We start from the raw sequence: 19,282 nt of genomic DNA on the forward strand, positions 1-19,282 counted from the left end.
ATTACTGCCCAGTCTACCTACCTACACAATTCTTAAGCCGAATCCTTTGCCTTTTGGAATCCTTTGGCTTTGCATAGCGTACTCTATGCAATTAAGTTGATTATGTTTTTGTTGCTCAGCAAATTCTACAATAATTGTGGCCCCCAAAAGGGGGCCCAAGTTTTCTTTTTTCGGGGCTGATTAAAAGTTTTGGGTAACAAGTTGGGGCAGGCAGCCGTCTGTGCGATGTCTAACTTGGAGTAGACTTTACTTAGTGCTGTCAGTCCACAAATGTGTGTGTGTGTGTCTAAGTGTGTGTGTGTGCATGATAGGGCATACTTGTGTTGGTGCCTTGTCATTGCCAGCCGGGCTCATAATGCTTTTATGCTTTTGGCCGCCGGCTTGCACAGGGAAATGGGAAATGGGAAATGAAAACTGCTGGAGCCGAGCTAATTCCGTAATGAATTTCCCAAGTCTGGCCGCAAGCAAAACTTGCGCCTATGTGCACGAGTATATAATTTATAAACACATAATCGATATTGTTTCGAAATTTATTGGCTGCCACATCGGGGTAATCGCTTTTGGTTTGCCGACAAACTTTTTCGGTGCTTGAATGGCAACTAAATGGAAAAGTTTGAGTGACCGAAAGAGCGACACCCCAATTCAGGCCTAATCCAATTTGGTAACAAGTAAAAAGAGAATTGCTATATTAACTAGGTTTAATTCTACATGCCAGTTGATTGTGATATAATTACGATACATATGTGCAAGCATTGAAAAATGTCAGTAAAAGTGCGCATACCCACTTCGCAGGTATACAAACTTTTATTGCGTACTCAGGAACGCACTTATCCCAAGTTGAACTTTTGCAACTCCACTCGGCAATTCTTTTCTCCCATAACTTCACTGCGAAACGCTATTTCCCATAGATACGCCCCCACAAAGGCATTCATAGAGACAAAGTGTCTTGACTTCAAGAGCTCTTATTTCATTTCGGTAGTTTTCTTGCTTCTTTTGTGCCAGACAAAGTCGCAATAAAGCGAAACTTTTCGATATAACCAACGACTTGCAGTTTATGGCTATTTATATGATTAAAAAGTTGAGTGTGCAGGAAATTAGCTGAAAATTTATGTTATTGCCGGGCGTTGATAGTTGATAGGTGGGTTGGAGACGGAGTTTGGGCAAAAGGCAGCTGTGGAAAATTGTGACAAAGGGCAATTCTAATGCGAATGGACGTCAAGCTGGCGAAGAGTGCGTGTTCCGTTGAAATTGACTTGTATAAACAAATATCACGTATACGCAACGTTTTCATTTGGTACATTTGTGATTGCGTGTGTCATGTCAATGTGAATGTGAATGTGCAACTGTTCTCGACATTCACTTTGCTTCAATACACATTTAATTCACCCACTTCATTAGCTTATTCGCTGTCTCTCTTTCTGATTGCATAACTTTTCATTAATAGACATAAACAAATATATTTTTCTCTATTATTGATGGCAATTTTAATGGTTTTTCTTCTGTATTTATTCTTAAACACACACACACAAATCTTGATAAATGATTCGAAAAAACTTGTTATAACCAAAAACCGATGAAGAACCGGAGGTGGAGATACTGATACCACATCACCATCATCATCACGGCAGCAAAAAATTCCATCGAAATCCCTTGAAAAATTTGGATCTCGATTTTAAATTCGATGTCAATTCGTTTTAGCCAACAGCAAATCCCTCGACTGGTGTGTGATTATCCAAAGATATCTATCTGCCTTTGTTGTCAATTCAGCGACAACAAACGGAAACTCTAGCCAATAATTCTTTTAGCTAGATATTATTCTAAGTGTGTCGCTGTTGTTGTTGTTAATCATGTTTATGCAGTTGTTGGTGTTCCTAGTTAATACTAATAAAAACGTTAAACTCTTCATCAAAGTAGCCATGAAATGGACAGACTTTTCCTAAATGCACGCACTTAAACCTTTTTCTTAGAATATCGAACTCTACTAACATTGTATTTAGTCCGTAAAAATTGGCATGTTTTCTCTCTAAAGACTTTCTAAAATATCCTTTTTTAAAATTTCTAATAAATACTTTAAGCTGGCAACACTTTTTCTAACCAAAAAGCTTTTCCAAAGCTTGACTTCCTTTCCATAACTTACAATAACTAACAAAGCTTGACAAAGTTTATGTGTCTATCTATAAAGTCCCTTTATTAGTGAGTTAATCGTTACTTGTGATTTCTTTAAATGTGTTTCGTTATTCTGTTGACCTCAACTGATTTCCATTTCATTTGTTGTATTTCCAGGTAACTATTGGCATTTAATATTTTACCGAAAACAGCAATACATTCACAACACAAACAGGTATTTAAAATGTTAAAATTCCATTTATTTGTGGCCTTGGAAAAATAGGGGGAAATTGCTGGGAAAGCTCCTGAAAGCTGGCAAAGCTTTGCGAACTTCACTCAATGCTCCCCGATTAATTTCTCACTCAGACCTACTTTCGGCTCGTTTCCCGGACCGTTTCAGTCAAGACCAGTTAACAGTGGCCCAAAGGCAACATCGGCAGCCGAAGTCGGACGCACGAACGGTTAACAGGGCCAAAAGAATCACGTTTTTAACCAAACCCACTGGGCAAACGAGGCCAGTTTCACAAATCAAGCGGAGCGTTCGGTTCGATAGGTTGCCCCAAAGAGAGAAGAAGTCCTTTGAACCCAGCAAAAGGGAAAGTGCGCGCGAATTTAAATATTAATAGAATAAAGCAAACTATCGGTTTGTCCGTGTTTTGTGCTGAATCCTTCTGCAGCGGAGCCAAGGTAACTTGAAAGCAACTTTCGCATACATTTTTGAATTCAAAATCAAATAAAGTGTTTGAAATGCAGCATTTTGTGGGTTTTTACCTTTACGACTTGCAGGTGTTCACTTGAACGTGGGCGTAAAAATCTGAAACATTCCGATAGTAAAATAAATATTCCTTGGCATCCAGTTGGGTAACACATCTCAGCTGCTGATTCCTGGTGACGCACACCAGTCCTCCGTGCCCATGAATAAATAAAACTTTTGTGTGTTGCGCCCTCTGCCCCTCCGAGGACTCTTCGCAGTGCTAAGTCCTTAGGCTCCTTCGCTGGTCCTCTATTTTTAACATAAAAATAACATAAAATCTGCCCGGGCTTTGCAATTTTTCCCTCTTCGGCTGTGTGTAGTTTGTTTTGAAGTGTCATCATCGGAGGTCGGATGAGTTGAGGCTAAGAGTGAGGCAGAGGCTGAGGCTGAGGCTGAGGCCGAGTAACGACTTAGTTGGATATTGATTTGGTATTTTTATCTTTATCACAGCCATTTGCATCTAATCAGCTTAGAATTGACGCCCAAACTTGGCATATTTGATTTTATTATTATGTACATCAACATACCATGGTAATTATAGGTCTTCTCAGGACATCCCTGAGTGAAATATTTATTCAGATTTCCTGTTGTGCACATTCTGTGACCCAATTCAATTTGTCATTTCTTTTTTGTGTGGTCTTAATGATTGAGTGTTGATGCTCTTTTTTATTCTTTTTGGGCTTTTCAGTCCAATTTTTTTCCAGCTGAGCCGCGCTCTTTTAGCCAAGCGCCCAATTTAATTAAGTGGCATTAAAAAAGGCGGCAGAAGGGATCAGGATAAGTGGAGTAGAGCGGTGAGGAATAAAATAGCGGCGAGCTGAGGAAGTCCACAGATCCTTTAAAATATCTTTTGAGGGATGGTCGAAAAATGGTTGATCTCAAGTGTAAAACATAATTAGTGTCACAGAATTATAGATACCTTTAAAGTACAGACTGCTATAAATTATAATAAGTTTACTTTTGAAACAACTTATTATATTAAAACTAAGCCAATTATATTTGAGCATCATGTTTTGATTTGTATTAAGATTTTCAATTATTTCAAACTTAAACTTAACGTAAATAATAAGAAGAAAAATTTTAGAATTTTTCAATATAAAAATAGATTTCAATAGGTTGCTGGATGGTAATGCAGAACAACATTCTAAATATATTTATTTAATTTATCATAATAGATGGAGTAGTATACTTTCTAAATATAAGTGACAGATATTTAAGAAATTTTTTAAATTTTCTTTTGCGACAAAATTAAAATTCCGAATGGCAATTTCCTGTCAGCGGCAACTAAGACAAAGTTATCCCAAATTCTTGTGCCCCACCAACATTTTCGGGATCATCTGCTCCAGTGCATCAGCTGGCCAAACTTTGAGGGAATTTCATTAATGCCTCACTTTACTTTGCTCTCACACCCCATAGAGAATTTGCTACAGTGTGCGACAAAGCAAAAATTAAATATTCCACCTAAGCCCCGTGGCAGCCAGGACACAAAACTGTTCGACTGTTCGGTGTGTTAAAGTTCGTCACACCCGCAGCTGAATGGTATATAGTATATGGTGTATAGTGTTTGGTGTTGGGTATATGGTGTATGGTATGGTATATGGGCTCTATATCCCGGCGGAGTGCAAACAAACATGCCACATGCAATATGAGCCGCCGTGCAAGGCAAAAGAAAACAAAGCGGAACTGAGGACTCTGCAGATGACACATGACCTACAACGTTTTGTTATTTCGGCTCGGCACTTTTCACTTTTTATTGTTCGGTCGGTGAAATATTTTTATGACTTGCTTTACGTGAGCTAGGGGTCCCTGTCAAGGATATGGGGCTAATGTCGTGCCGCCTTTTTGGCCAATCAATCATTGGCAAGACCCGCTAAGCGCATAATATGAAACGAATAAACAAAACGAGAGGAGTTATGCAAATGCAGACACGACAGCGTTTGTGCAACCGAAATGAAATTAAGCAAATGTGATGGATGACAGCGCAGGAAACGGAAATAACGTGTAAAAAATGTGTTCGCTCAGTGGAATTGTAATATATGGTTATTAAAAGTTATTCGCATGAGGTTGACATTTTTGCTGAGCACTTGCATAATTGGGTATATCTCTACCCTTACGTAAAAGTTATATACTTTTTAGCCAGATAATCATTTTATGTTTCAAAAAATATACCTTATCTTCTTACCCATCTTTCGAGTCTCGACTTCTTTCGAGTTAATTGACAGGAATACTTTTTTATTACGAAAATTAATGACTTTTCGCAAGCTTCAGTGGAAGCGCCATAACTTATCTTCAATGTCTGAATTGGCTGAAGTGCGTACTTAAAGAATTTCGTATCTCACCACATGACTGCTCAATATTTTCTCAATGACAATACCGAAAATATATGTTTCCACGAAATCCCTTGTCAAAGTATCAGAGTTGGCCCTGGAGCCCTACACAACTTTAATTTGTAATAATCCGCAGGCCTTGAGGCAGAACACAAAGCCAGGCTGGATCAGAAGCATTTTAAACCATCTCGCATACAGGACATCCCCTCATGCACACACACACATACGAAAACACACACAAGCTTACATACTAGTATTTGCACTGTATACAGAGTTATCAATTTCACAAAAGAAATCATTCAGTCGCATAACAACAAAACAGAGAGAGGAAAATGGGCGACATGAGTGTCCTGGCAGCATTTCATATTGTATGCTGTATGCTGTATGCTATTCCGACCGCCCCTTCTGTTTATACAGATGTCAAGTGACGTATCACCGCCCCCTTTTGCATACGGATACAGATACAGTTACATCTACAGATACAGATACTGTCATAAGTATACGGCTCCACCCATTTACTCCTAACAAATTGGATACGTGTTTGCTCGTCTGTTGACACTGACTTTGACTTTTGGCGCTGTGCATTCAGTTTGCCATAATTCAATTTCATATGTATTCTGACAACGGCACAGCACATTTTGTGGCGCACCTTTGTCGTTTTACCTTTGGTTTATTCTGTGGCCACACACTCCTATTTTCAAATCAATGCCCAGCAAACACACGCACAGACACACAGACACACACACCATTTACACCTCAGACACGTCAAATTCTAATGCAAAACTAGTGCCAACACTTGTGCCACCACGGTCCATTCCCACATTATTCTGCCTTTCACTCTGCCACATAATTAATGCCATTGACAAACAGTCGAGGTCCTGGCCAAGTCGGCCGCTTAGCCCTCCAGTGTTTGTTCGTCAATCAGCGCGTTAAATTGTTGCACTGCCAGCTGAGCTGCGTTGCTCATACGCCGTGTGTTCCGCCAAAGTTTTCGGGCCATTCCGCTACAAGAAGTCGGGCTGCTCGTGTTGACTTTGCATCTTTGATGGTTAGTTGGGCATTCCCAACTAAGAGCCCCAGGCCATCGCATAACAACGCATAAATTTGGCTTTCACTTCGGCTTAAGCGCAAGCACAAGTTTTTGGGTAGTTTGCCTGGTTAGCTGATGAAGTGTTTAATAAGAGTTAGGCCACAGATATGCCATATGGCTAATAGTCAAAGTTTTGAGCTATCAAATCGAAAGTTTGTAGGGAAGGACTTTCTAAGAATAGTAGGATTTTGTTCAAATGAAAGGTAGTCTGGAAACTTTGCTGTCATGTTTTGATAACTATGTTGATAGCATTCTACCTTCTGGTTGGAATATTTTAGTGGATTTTTGTGTGCTATATATACGAAGGCTTTGTAGGCTAGCATTTATTTCCATTTGTCGACTGACTGAGCTCTACGGCACATATCTATTTAAATCCGTAACGTGCAATGGCCCGAAGATCCGTCACTCTGGTTGCCAGTCCAAATTGTGCCACTATTAATAAACCCACGAAGGTCTCCAGCTGGCCAGAACTCTTGGCCAGCAATTTAGTAGAGCACTTTTCACGGCACGCATCGCCAGCTGCCAACCGGCAGAGTTGGCCATTTGTCTAACGCTGCGACACCGTATTCAATTAAATATTGAAAGACGTGGCTAATAAATTACCCAAACGCAAACGCCAAGCCGAACACAATGGTCGAAGGGCCAGTGGAAGTCCAGAACCGATCCGGAGAAGGAGAGGTTGAAGGTGAATTATTCAGGGCATGCTCATAAATATAGCCCACATTAGGGCCAAATCGTTATAGATCTACAAATTGCCTAAATATTTAATGGCAGTGGGTCCGATTGCGGCACGGCCACTTTTAATGGATGGCAGTCATCGGGATTGAGTAGCTGAAAAGATTTATACGCCCCGTTGACAAGGCACACGCACGTGTTTCGCTTCCGATTGGAAAGGGGTTTGCCCTGGTGGCCGTAAAGGAAATAACTTCTCTTTTTTGTTTGGCCACATCATAATTCATTTGTTTCGAACCCCCCAACAATGAGGCCCGAAAATGTAATTTCCTAAATCAGAGCCGCCGTCCCATTGTCTGGCGAATTCAAATCGTGTGCCCTGCCGTCGAGTCCTGTTTCGCAGTTAATAAAATCAAATTTATTTCAGTTAAGGATTTTCGGTCATTAAATGGAATTTGTATGCCGTGAATTTTCCTCTTTCGAGCCTCACCGTACTCCATTAATTCACTCCGGCCAGGAAATTGAAAGCATTGAAGGGATCTCAATGCTTGAGTTGTCTCTGTTTGGGCATCGGTGATTTTGGACGAGTTTTAAAATGTTTAACTTGACAGTCAGCTCAACCTTTATCTAATCGCTTATGTCGACATACGGTAAGTCGGTCCCATCAATAATTCCAAGGCTATTCTGAACGGCTTTAAGCCCGTTTCTTGAGTGGTTAATAAATCTTTTCCTTGGCCAGATAATACCACCGAACGCCCTTCATTGCCACATGCACTTCCATGTTTTTGCCAAGACATCCTGTCGATACTTTTGACTTCTTGCCTCAGCAACGTTGACTGGCGACAAACAACTATACTATATAGCTATATATACGCGATGGGCTAAAGTTCAAAGTATGCAAAGTCAGTGGAAAAGCAGCCAAGTCGCCACAGTAACAAACTGGCAGCAAGCTTGTTATGGGCAACCAAGAAGCCATATCCATCCTGCTTTACCGGACAAACTGAGATCCGATGACTACACAGAAGCTGTCCTCGGGACACTGCTTCGGCTGGTATTTAATACAGTTAGTTGGAGCCCCCAGGAGCAGTCCGTCAATAGCTCCTCCTCCTCGATCCACGTCCGTCAGACATCCAGTCGAGCATGTATTTCCTTCCTCTTCTGCGCTGCAGCGCAGAATTTCCATTCCACTGCACTCTGATTGAAAGTCTTACGTGCTGTGTGGGTCCTTCCATTGGTTTTTGGGTTGGGTGAGTAGTGGGGCAGTAGTACTAGTATCGACAATGGTATTGGTGGGTGCCGCCTGAAGGACCTCCACGCCCAAGTGCCACTCGACTGTGTCGCATTTTTTGCAATTTTAATGTGCAATGACGTAGATGCGAGCGCTGATAAGGTCGAAGCGCCCCATTTTCGATAAGGCGGCAGCTCAAATAAAATTTACAGACACAAGAGGCGAGCTGAGTCGACTGAGCAAATACCCTGCAGTTAATGAGCTAACTTAATTAGGTGTATAAAACCGTGGCTAACAAAATATATATTTTATTGCAACACCTAATCCTCAGCATATAAGCGAGAAATTGTATCTAAAAATAGTGCAGAAATGTATACTTGCAAACCGCAAAATCGAAGCAAATGTATTGAGATAGCACCACAAAGGAGGTAGCACATTTAGCCATTAGTGGCACAATAAGCAGCGATTGGGGCACTCCAGGTTCCGTTAGTGCAGCAATGCAGTGCAGTGCTGGCAAATGCCCTCCAATCGTCGAGTGCATTAAGTGTGTCATTCTGCGCTGCGAAGGCCGTGCCTTTGTCCCCCGGAGAAACCCTTTGTTGCACGTGCGGCGCTGACAATGCAACTGTCCACAAACCCTTCAGCTGGGACAATGCGAGACAAAACGCTTTTCGCCTTCCACCGCTTTTGGCCTTTGTTAATCGGTTTTCCCGAGAGCTTTTGGCCCGCTAGCCCGTCATCGAGTACGAGTTCGAGTGTCTAATTAAAACGAGCGCTCTACTTGGACGCTATCAAATGTATCTATCTTGCTTTTAAGCAGACTTCAAGGCTGGTTGGGACTTGGGCTTGGGCTTGGGATTGGGCTTCGTTTGGGTTTGGGTTCGTGTTTGGGAATTTCGAGAAATTGCTTTCGCTTTAATTGGATTGGGGTCGCGGCTCGTGTTTATCCAGGACGAAGGAGCAAGGGCCGTGGCGCCGTGGGGCCAAGGTCCTGCAAATACGAGAATTTACCACCTTTGCTCCGATTTCTTCTCGCATTTATTTGCTTTACGGCATGTTTGTGCTCATAACTGTAAATCCGTTTTTATTATCCGCTTTTAAATTCCGAGATAGCTGCCGGGCAAAATTCTGCTTTAGTCCTTTTTGCGCATACTTTCCGATGTTGTTACTTCCCTTGCCCTCCGCAAATTGTTGGCGGCTACAAATTTTGAGGCTCACTATTTCCCTTTTTTGCACACCCGTACTCCTACTCGTATAAGCTCGAAAATTCAGCTGTCAGGGGGCGATGGAAATCGCTCCATCAAACCCACTCCACATCATTGCTATTCGGAGCATTCCCTTTGTTGTTCTACTTTACCATGTTTGACTTTTGCAACACAAACTATTGGGGTGCAACCAAAATAGCCAGCATTCCTTGTAGATATGAAATATGTATGTGCTGGAGGAGGAGTAGCGTACAGAATAGCTAACCAGGAACTTTGATTCACTACGCTGATTGAAGCGAGGCTTTCATGCTTTTAATTGGATGAAATTTTAATAGGATTCCCCCTGCTTAAAGATGGTCACTTTGTGATTGACTCAACAGCATTAAAAAGACATGTTAGTGTTCAGTTATATACTGGTGGTAAATAAATCTATGATTTCAACACATACATATCTTGAACGATCTTCCGATAAATGCATCACTAATGAGATGTATATGATATTGGCTAGCTCATTCTGCGATTCTAGGAAGTCTTTAATTTCACGCTCAATAGAGTGGAATCCAATCGCTCATTAAAATTAATCCCTCAGCCCAATCAACGCTGGATCCAGTCGGATTTGAGTCCTTTCCCTGCAAATCATCTACTGATTTTAAGCTGTTCGTATTTACAATTAAACCACTGCCGAGGGCTGTGTATTCTCATTACGAACAGGAATCGCCTGTGGGCCATTAAATATAAAAATGCTGTTGGGTAAACAGTCGACTTTGCAGATACCTGGCAAAAACCGGCGAGGAATCTGAGAACGAGAACGAGAGATGCATGGCTCAACTGCTCGGAGCTTTAATTGATTTTAATATTTAATTGCGACCACATTGAAATGCAAATATGCTAAGAGACTTTCGGCATAACATCAATTTGGCAAACTGCATAATGGAGGGGAAGAGCGCACTGCACTTGGGTAAATTTCAAATAAGCTGGTTAGAGTTTCTAGACATGAGAAAATCAACGTCTTCATGTATCGCATGTGAATCTAACCATTTCAGATATGCACAACAGCATTAAAAAGGATAATTGATGCCATCGCAGCCATTAAAATGGTTCTAGTGACACGACAGACGTTTTTCCCACTTGATTTTCCTCGAATTTCATTCTCTCGCCCTGCTAAACAACTCGACTGTCACTTTGCAAACATTTCTGAGTGACAAACAATTTGATAAGCTTCTTTTCCGCTGAGCTGCTCTGCCTCCGTTGACTTTTACCCCACAAGCAAATACATGGGAATACGAATATAAATTCCAGTTTCCTCGAAATTGCCACTCAACAGCTGAAAAATTCAAGGCATGCCATTTCAGGGCTCATATTTGCTGGACTCTCGAAAATCCCATTCATGTTTGCTAATCCACTACAGAGAGTCACTCGGAATTTTATGTTGAAATCAGCTGGTTGTTGTTTGTAACAAGTTTTGTGTAAAATTAGTTTCCTTGGATAATAACATTTTTCTGTCATTACACTGCGCGATGTTCCAATGAACCTGAGTCGTAGAAGTACCCCTAAGATTACGATAAACTGCAAATGACTTTAAGTGCATCCTTACTTACCCATATATATCTTGTAGTACAACAGTTGTAGGGAAGATCCATACTAAAATCTTCTTTTTACATAATATTCTATGTAACTCGCATTTCATTTTATGACTGCCAATTTTGTTCCGAGCTTTTCTCCCAGTGCAGTTGTCTTGTTGCCCAGTTATGGCTTTCTCTAGATCATCGTTATGGCTCGCCACTTTATGTCCGCCCAGCGAGTTGTTGTGGAAGCAGTTACTTGGCGTTGTCTATTGATGAACTTGTTGTTCTTTCACTTCCTCGACTCCAACTCCAACTGGTACAGAAACACCACAAATTGGCACTCGAGACCAGGCGTCTCCGTTTCATGTTCACTCACTGTTTACATTTGCATGTTTGCATTGGACTTTCCACACAGGAACATACTTTTACATTTATGGTGTTTGTATACATACATCCAAGGGTTTGGGGGACCTTCACTTTTATTATGACTCTTTTGGGGCAGCCACCAGTTAATTTGATTCTTCAGTCCAAACGCCTGTCTAATTGAGTGGTAAATCATTCTTTAGCTTTGGCAGGGCAAATGGCAAATGGACAAGATATGTTTGGGCCACTTGGATAATGTCTCCTTGGGGTCGGGCTCTCGAAAAGAGAGACACACATGACAAGCTACTTAATTTGACTTAGCCTGTTTTATGTCATTTATTTTGCGACACTGACAGTGGAATTAGTTCAATGTAGATGGGTAGACAGCTGGATGGCATTGAGAATTATGAGTATATCCGAGTTCATATACGAAAAAATTGTTATGACCCTCGACATGAGCCAATAAATTCAGTGGGCTCAATTTTGTTAATTGAAATTGTGCAAGGATACATATAGGATACCCATAGAGTTCTATATGTACTCTAATGCATATGTTTGTGTAGATAATTATAAAATAGTTAAGTTTTATGGAATTGTCATGCAGATTACTAGTATAATGGTTAAGCTCACCATGCTACAAACATTTACCAACACTTTTCAGCAGACAGATGAAAAGGCATATTTGACATCAGTGCTTAACGTTTCGCAATTTATTTTGCTTACTCACTGACAGTTTTGTTAATTTTAACTGACATTTAAATGCGCACATATACAGCATAAACTTTTGCATAAGCATAACAATAACCATTTCGCTTAAGAACCAACAAAAGAACAAAAGGTGACAGCCATAAACAAACGGCCAAAAGTTTAAGTATAAATTACCACAATAAATGTAACAAAAACCAAAATACAACAGCAATAATGTGAAGCACGTTGCACAGCCACAACGGCAATAACAAACAAACAATGGCAGTCAATACTTCACGCATCTGAGGCAAACAAAAAACAAAACAAAAAGAAAAGCGAGGAAAAGCCATCAGCGAAATAATAATGAAAATGAAAACGTGGCCAAAGCAGGCAGGAAAAGCGAAAGATTTCCTCGTAAGCATGACGTTTTGTTAAGTTTTTAATGGTCGTTTTTATGGCGGACAATACACAAGGTGAAAATTAATTTTTCGCATGTCAGCTGGTAATTAAATTCAGCAAAACAGGAAAGCACGTTTGCAACCCGGCAAAATCGAAGCTAAACTAAAATCCAATTGTTTGCAAGCCTTATAAGCGCTAGGCATGAAATAATATCCATAATTCCAAATGGAATAGTATCATTGTATGTTTTTAGTTCGTTTTAAAGGCTGTTAATCCGATATCCTAGAACTACATTTCACTGGATTAATTTAGATTTTCCATTTTCCGAAAAAGGATTGCCTAAGTATCTTAAAGCAGCAGAAACCAAATAAAACTTCCACTTGCAGTGTATATGAATGGAAAATCCGAAATTGTATCTAATCGGGGTAGGATTATATGAAATCCTGTCCGCATCCGCTTTGAACAAATGCCCGCACACTCTTTAATCCCAGTTCCATACTCTGTGCCTTACACTTTTCAATTCATGATTAAAACTCAACTGAGTGACCCCGTATCAAAGGCCTGGAAATGATTGCACCTTTGGCCAGGAGAACCTGGCAGCAAATTGCCATTTGGCATGCTAGCCAAGGCAGTTACCGTTAGCTCAACATGAACTTTGGCCTTAAAAGTAGCCAAAGGACCACAGGACGATCCCTGTGCAGTTGCACTTGGTGTGGTCCTAGTACGGTCCTGCCTGCTTGTTGCTCTGTGGCTCCTCTTCACTGCCGTTCGCGTCATCGAGGTAATAAGTTTCAATTTCAATTGTACGGCACAAAAGGAGGGCGATTTGAGGAGCGGATGACTGCAGATAGAAAGGGTATCCATTTCGTTTGGCCCATGCAAGTGGATTCTTTATTAATAAATGTAACTTTGAAGGTCCCTAAAGTTCGGTCTTTGGCCGCATGGTTTTGCCAAAAACTCTTTCTGTATCTGAAATAAAAAGGGGCAAATGGAACTGGTGGCGGAACGAAATTTTTTGCCATAGTTTTCCGGCAACTTTCTGTGCTGCGTTGGCGCGCTTCGTCTGTTTTAATTTTGTTGGCAAAAGTTGCTGGCGAATTTTGAGTAGCATTTTAATAATAAATATTGCACACGATGGCAACTTTTCGCAGAGTCAAGTAAAGAGGGAAGCACGCGTGGTGTATTCACAGTGTTTTCGCAAATACACCGGAAATATGGTAATGGATGGTTGAGCGAAAAAGAAACATAAAATGTAAACACTGCTCAACACATCCGGCAAACTTGCAGCCCGCAACTTAAGACTTAGTGTTCCTCCCAGGAAGTTAGAGTGAGTTGCTCCTTAACTTTCCAATCGAACTATGTTAAAAAATGGAAGTTAATTTTTGACCATGGTTTTTGAATTTTTGCCGAAAATCGTGTTTCTGCGATTATCAATAAAAGTGTTTTGATTAGAACTTTCGAAATATAGATCCAAATATGGAATGGCGTACCTCGTTGAATTCGTAATCAAATTTCCAATTAAACTGTGTTTTCAAAAAAAATTATATTTTTTTTAACATTTTTTTTCAATTTTTGATGATGATTTTTGAATTATTGCCGAAAAATCGTTTTTCTTTTTTTTGCGACTATAAATATCAGTAGTTTGATCAGAAAATTCGAAATATTGGTCCAAATATGGAATGGCATACCTCGTTGAGTTCGTAGTTAAATGAAAATCTGTGATTCTAAAATGTTGCGCCATTAAGTATAAAATATTTTCCACCACCTTGTCGACGAGAGCAAACTCATCAAGTGCTGGCAAACTTAAAGGAAAAGTTTAGACAATCGTAAATTGAATTTGAAACTTTTCTCCAACTATGGCGGCTAATTGTATTTCCAATTAGTGGTTTTCCATAGCGATGCAGATTTTGCGACTGTGAAAATATTTTATCTAACTTAACAAAGTTGAGAAATAAAATATATTCGGGCACGTAAACAAATTGTCTCAGAAGTGGAACGTGACTGGGTTAAGCCTTATTTTCGAAGGCCCAATTGGGACTAAAGCTCAATGGTGTCATCAGCTCCTTCGTCTTCATAATTTTCTGGACTGCGCCATCTTGCATATCAAACAGCCTATTTCCGGGCCTACGGAGTGTATGGGTAACTTTTACGAATTTCAATTTTAAATCGGCGCCTATGGCCAAGTGAAACGATATGAATTAATTGCATGGAAATTCATTTATGTATTCATGCATAAATATAAAAATCAATTAAAGGCAGGCAATCGAGTTTAAACTTGATAGATGACAGCTAGACTTCAAATATGAAGTTATAATAGAAATAAATGGTTATCTTTTTCATTTAAATTGGTTTTATCGCATCGCATACACATGAGTGATGATGTCCCAGTCCGTCCCTTTTCATATATGCGTACTGTAGGAATTGTGGTTTGCCTGAGTTTAATTATGCAAAGCCTGTTTATTATGGGCAATCTGATTGTGAGCACTCACAGCAGCCAGTGTTGGTAAGTCACATTTAACTGAGATAAGAGCCAGTAATTTATGGCACATTTTGACCGTTGGGTTCTGTACATAATTTCCTAGAGCTAAGCCCAGCAATTAGATGGGCCCAGTTAAGCAAATTGTCCTACATAAACTCCCCTTTGCTTGTGTTTTTCGCAAAGAGTTTAACTCTCGAAAGGTATATGATTGGGAAAGGAAGACTACAAAGTATCAATCGATAAACCACAACTGTTTCGGATTGACATAGTAGGGTTCTCTCCCATTGCGCTGTATTACAATTTATCAGAAATGTTGCCATTTCCCATTTGTGGTTGCCAGCACGTGCGACAAACATTTCCATTTCGTGAGCCCCGCAGAAGGAACAAATTCTTCTGATAAATGTTGGCGTTTTACAAAACCAAAATCAGACAAGGTTACGAATTGTAAAGAGTCGGACGATATTTGCCACGCACACTGAAAATGCTATTAAAATAGTAGAAATTAGAGCGCAAACAAACGAACATGGCAACCATTCACAAACAGTCACGGAAATAAATAATACAAATCAACAACATTATTTATGACTGCACAAAACGTTGAATGTCTGCTGGATATCAGTTGAATTACAAAAAGCAGAACCAGATGCCGTAAATAAATAATTTTACTTGTGCGCTATTAATTTGCCACCCAAATATTATATACATGCATTAAAGCAGCCACAAATAGATCATATCAAGCCATCCATTCAGACTGAAAAGTGTGTTGGAGTGGTAAGTTGGTAAGTGGAGCGATGGACCTAAGTGACTAGATAAGTGAATGTCAGTGGGAAAAAGTTTGCCAAACTGTATATGAACATTTAATGGAGATTGTCTAGCTTAAATAGCTGTCAAGGGTGGCACGAAACATCTGGCAGTCAGGTTAACGAGTCATGGGTGGTCAAGGAAACCCCAAAAAACGGAATCTGAAAATTGCTCACAAAGGAGTTTGGCTTAAGAGACCCATGTTAATATTAGATACTGATGAGTTTTAGTCAAGTTCTGAGGTTTTCTTTTATGAAATCCCTGATTTAAACAGCTATTTATAATAAATGGGAAATCTAAAACTATGATCCCACGTTGGGCGCCACATTTACTGACTAGAATTTTGTTGAGCTTTTAAGAGAAGCAAATCTATCCTATTCTCAATAACTTAGTCTATAGTGGTCAAGGGTAAGTACAAGTAGAAATAATCTTCACTAAATCCAGATTCTCTCGAGAGCGACTCACATTTCGTTTTATTGTCCACTCAAATTACAGTTTACTCTGGCAGTCCGGTAGCAAACCGGAAATCCTTATAAATTAAATTGTCCTTCCTAAATGGAGAGAAATCTAAGAAGCAGATCGCTGCTTGCTGTTATGGCTTCGCTGTTTGCTGTCTTTCTTATTTATTTAAGTTCTGGCTCGACTGAGCCCGCTGTTTATGTTACTAAGGCCAAGAAGCAGCTGGGCCAAGTTTTTCCTGCTGCTCTTCTGGCGCTGCTCTCGTGCATAACTCATTCGTTTTAATATTCCGCAGGCATTGTTCACCCTCCGGTTAGAATTTTATTATTTTCCCTTTTTTTGTGAAAGAAACTGGGCCACCTGAGTATACGTTTTAATGCCAAGCGAAATTCAAATAAAATTGCAGCAACCGCTTGACAACCAGCAATTTAATTAAAATAATAAATTGTACGTAATTTGCTGCAGGCTATGCCATGCAGAAAGTATTTCTATGAAAAATTTAAGTAAATTATAGTATAGGTACCGTGATGATTCAGATTAAACAAAGCTGGCTTTAAACTATTTAAGTAATTGATTTCGATCTAAAAACTACTACATTCCACGAAGCCGAATGCTGGAATTGCATTAATTAGAAAGGAAAACGTTTTCCAGATTCCCAACAGAACAAACGACAATTGTTAGAAGGAAAAAGCAGATGAAGGAAAATAAGCAGAAATAAGAGCCTTGAGCTAATGAATTTTAATTGCGAAAATAACTCACTTGGTCATTGTGGCGTAGTCGGAACTGGAACTCGATTCCTGTGAAGGAGCTCAGAATGGAGCAGAGAAGGAAAAACCGTCGAGTTTGACAAATTTAATCATATTTTTCCTGCCGGAAGCGGAAATGATTCCGGGTTATGACCTGGCAAATGGCGAATTATGAATGAATTAAGTGGGAAGATGGCCTTACACGTGCGGCATTACGTCCTCAGTGCTCAGTTCCTGGCACCATATTGGGAGTACGTTCTGGGTAATTGGGTGCGTGTTGAGTTTAGTGTCAGGCACTTTATTCACCTTATTCATACCAACATACCTACATCCCTACATACCTGGAGGGTACAGGTGTGAATGCTCACTGTGGTTATTCAATTTTTGTTGCCACTGGGACCTTTCTGGCATGTTTCATCTGGCATTAATTTTTTTTTGTGCTGCGCCTGTCAGGTTTAATGAGCCGCATGCAAAATTTATTTAATAACCTTTCCCTCGCATAATTCACTGCATTTTATAGTCGCACTAAAGCTGCGGCCATTAGGCACCGGTATCGGATGGGCTGCATAAATTTCCATTTTCTCGCTCTTAGTTACTAATAATAATTTATTGATGCAACATGCTCATTTTAAACTTCAGCGGAACTAACTAATAAAAGTAAAACACACAAACTCCAATTAAATATGAAATGAAAAGAAAAACAAAGGAATGTTTGACTCTAGCATTTTTAATTAATCGAACACATATTTCTTTGTTTAAATTGTTTATGTTATTTAACGTCCACTGGGCAATTTTAAAGCCTAGTACGCAAATGGAGCAGATGGCAGTTTAATAAATCCAATTCAGCATTAAAGTAGCATAGTCAGGCGTGGAAAATAAATAAAAAATTTTACGGTTTGTTGGAAATTTATTAAAAAAACGTTTGTGCTTATACATGTACATACTCGATTTTTACGAGCAAGAAGGTCCCAGGCAGAGCTAAAATATGTTTTCATTTAATGCGAATTCGATAAAATGGAAAACATGGCAAAGCGAAATAATCCTTAAAGCGCAACTAGAACTCAATGCCGCATTTGGGCCTCATCTTGATGTTCGGGATATTCGATGATTTAATAGCACGGCCAGCAGAATGGGCAACTATTAAAAGCACAGCACTCGCCACTTGACAGCTCAACCTTGCCACACCCTACCGTTAGCACTTATCGCCCTCCTCCCACCATCCACCATCCACCATCCACCTATCACCACCCATCTGCCAACCCCCCTACAAAGCGGAGGAGCAACCTTGTGCCAAGCACAAACAACTAGTTTTTAGAAACCGCTCCTCCTTCGGCATTGCTTTGCCTTATTGATAGTGTTTGCCCGAAATACCGAACCGAAAGCCTTACGTGTCAATTTATTATAACTTATTCAAGGCCGGCAGAGTTTTCTTTTTCCTCCTTCGCTACTTCGGTATCTGCGTGAAAAATGCCATAAAAAATGAATGCTGACCCAGGCAACCAACACGTGGAGCAGCATGAGTGGGCCGCAAAATGGGGCAACTGAAACATGCCCGCTATAGTTCTGTTTATTGCACATAGCCTTCTTCCTTACCATTTTCCAGCAAAGCTGGCGCTTTTAGTTTATTAGCACAGCGGAATGTGCCCGTTGCCATCGTCCTTTTTCCCTCGTTTGCTTCCTTTGAGCCAACTCCTCTGGCTGAGGGCCAAAAACGAAAAATTGCAAGAATTCGCTCAGCTCGAATCAAAATCGATTGAGTGGCACGAAGGGGGGCGACTATTTGGCCAGGGGGGAAACGACCAGGAGGCGGCCCTCTTTGAAGTTAATTGTTTGAAAGCTGCAACCGAAGTTTAAGAACTGTCGATGATGTGCCAAAGCAAAAGTTTCTCCGTCATTGCAGCTGGCAACACATGATAGCCAGGTCATAAAACTCATTTCCTTCGAAATGGAGAGACATAAGTTGGGCGTACAGGATTTCAAACGGTATCCATCAATGGCTTAAAAGTTTATCATTGACACTTTTCTCAAAAAGCTGATGGCTTTAAGTGATACTTTTTGTACAGTTATGGTAAACTAAATTTGAAGTATTGAGTGATTTATTGTAAAAATTTAAATTGGTTTGACCATTGAACTGCCATTAATTTCTCTTGTCCGTGTCTCCACTTTTAATTGCAGCCAAAGCCGCCACAAAAATCCAAGCCGTCTTTCGAGGCCACAAAGTGAGAGAAACCATGAAAAAATCGGAAACCAAAACTGCGACCAACAACGGCACTGCCGCCGGAGCAGCTCCATCGGCAGCAGCCGCCGAGGCAGCCGCATCCGCGGAGCCAACCAAAGCCGAGCTAGAGGCTGAATTCGATCCCAACGACAAGGGTAAGTGGATGTTCCGGGTTCCGGGACA

General features: G+C 40.4%; 1 protein-coding gene across 4 annotated transcripts in view; it reads left to right on the forward strand.

Moving 5' to 3' along the window:
• LOC6530487 (cilia- and flagella-associated protein 91) overlaps nucleotides 1-19,282 on the forward strand; it is a 36,055-nt gene that overhangs the window by 7,091 nt on the left and 9,682 nt on the right. Inside the window, exons 2-4 of one of the 4 annotated variants that reach the window (XR_006245161.1) lie at nucleotides 1,580-1,720; nucleotides 2,284-2,341; nucleotides 19,057-19,141. Coding sequence is in view for 3 of the 4 variants with exons in the window: in XM_002091366.4 (XP_002091402.1) it covers nucleotides 19,057-19,254 (198 nt within the window). In the remaining variant the exon portion in view is untranslated. Of the gene's footprint in view, nucleotides 1-1,579; nucleotides 1,721-2,283; nucleotides 2,342-2,622; nucleotides 2,794-19,056; nucleotides 19,255-19,282 lie in introns of those variants that run through there. The other 3 variants (XM_039373230.1, XM_015197202.3, XM_002091366.4) reach the window with 3 other exon arrangements.

This window comes from Drosophila yakuba, chromosome 2R (assembly GCF_016746365.2).
Source record: "Drosophila yakuba strain Tai18E2 chromosome 2R, Prin_Dyak_Tai18E2_2.1, whole genome shotgun sequence".
NCBI classification, from domain to species: Eukaryota; Metazoa; Arthropoda; class Insecta; order Diptera; family Drosophilidae; genus Drosophila; species Drosophila yakuba.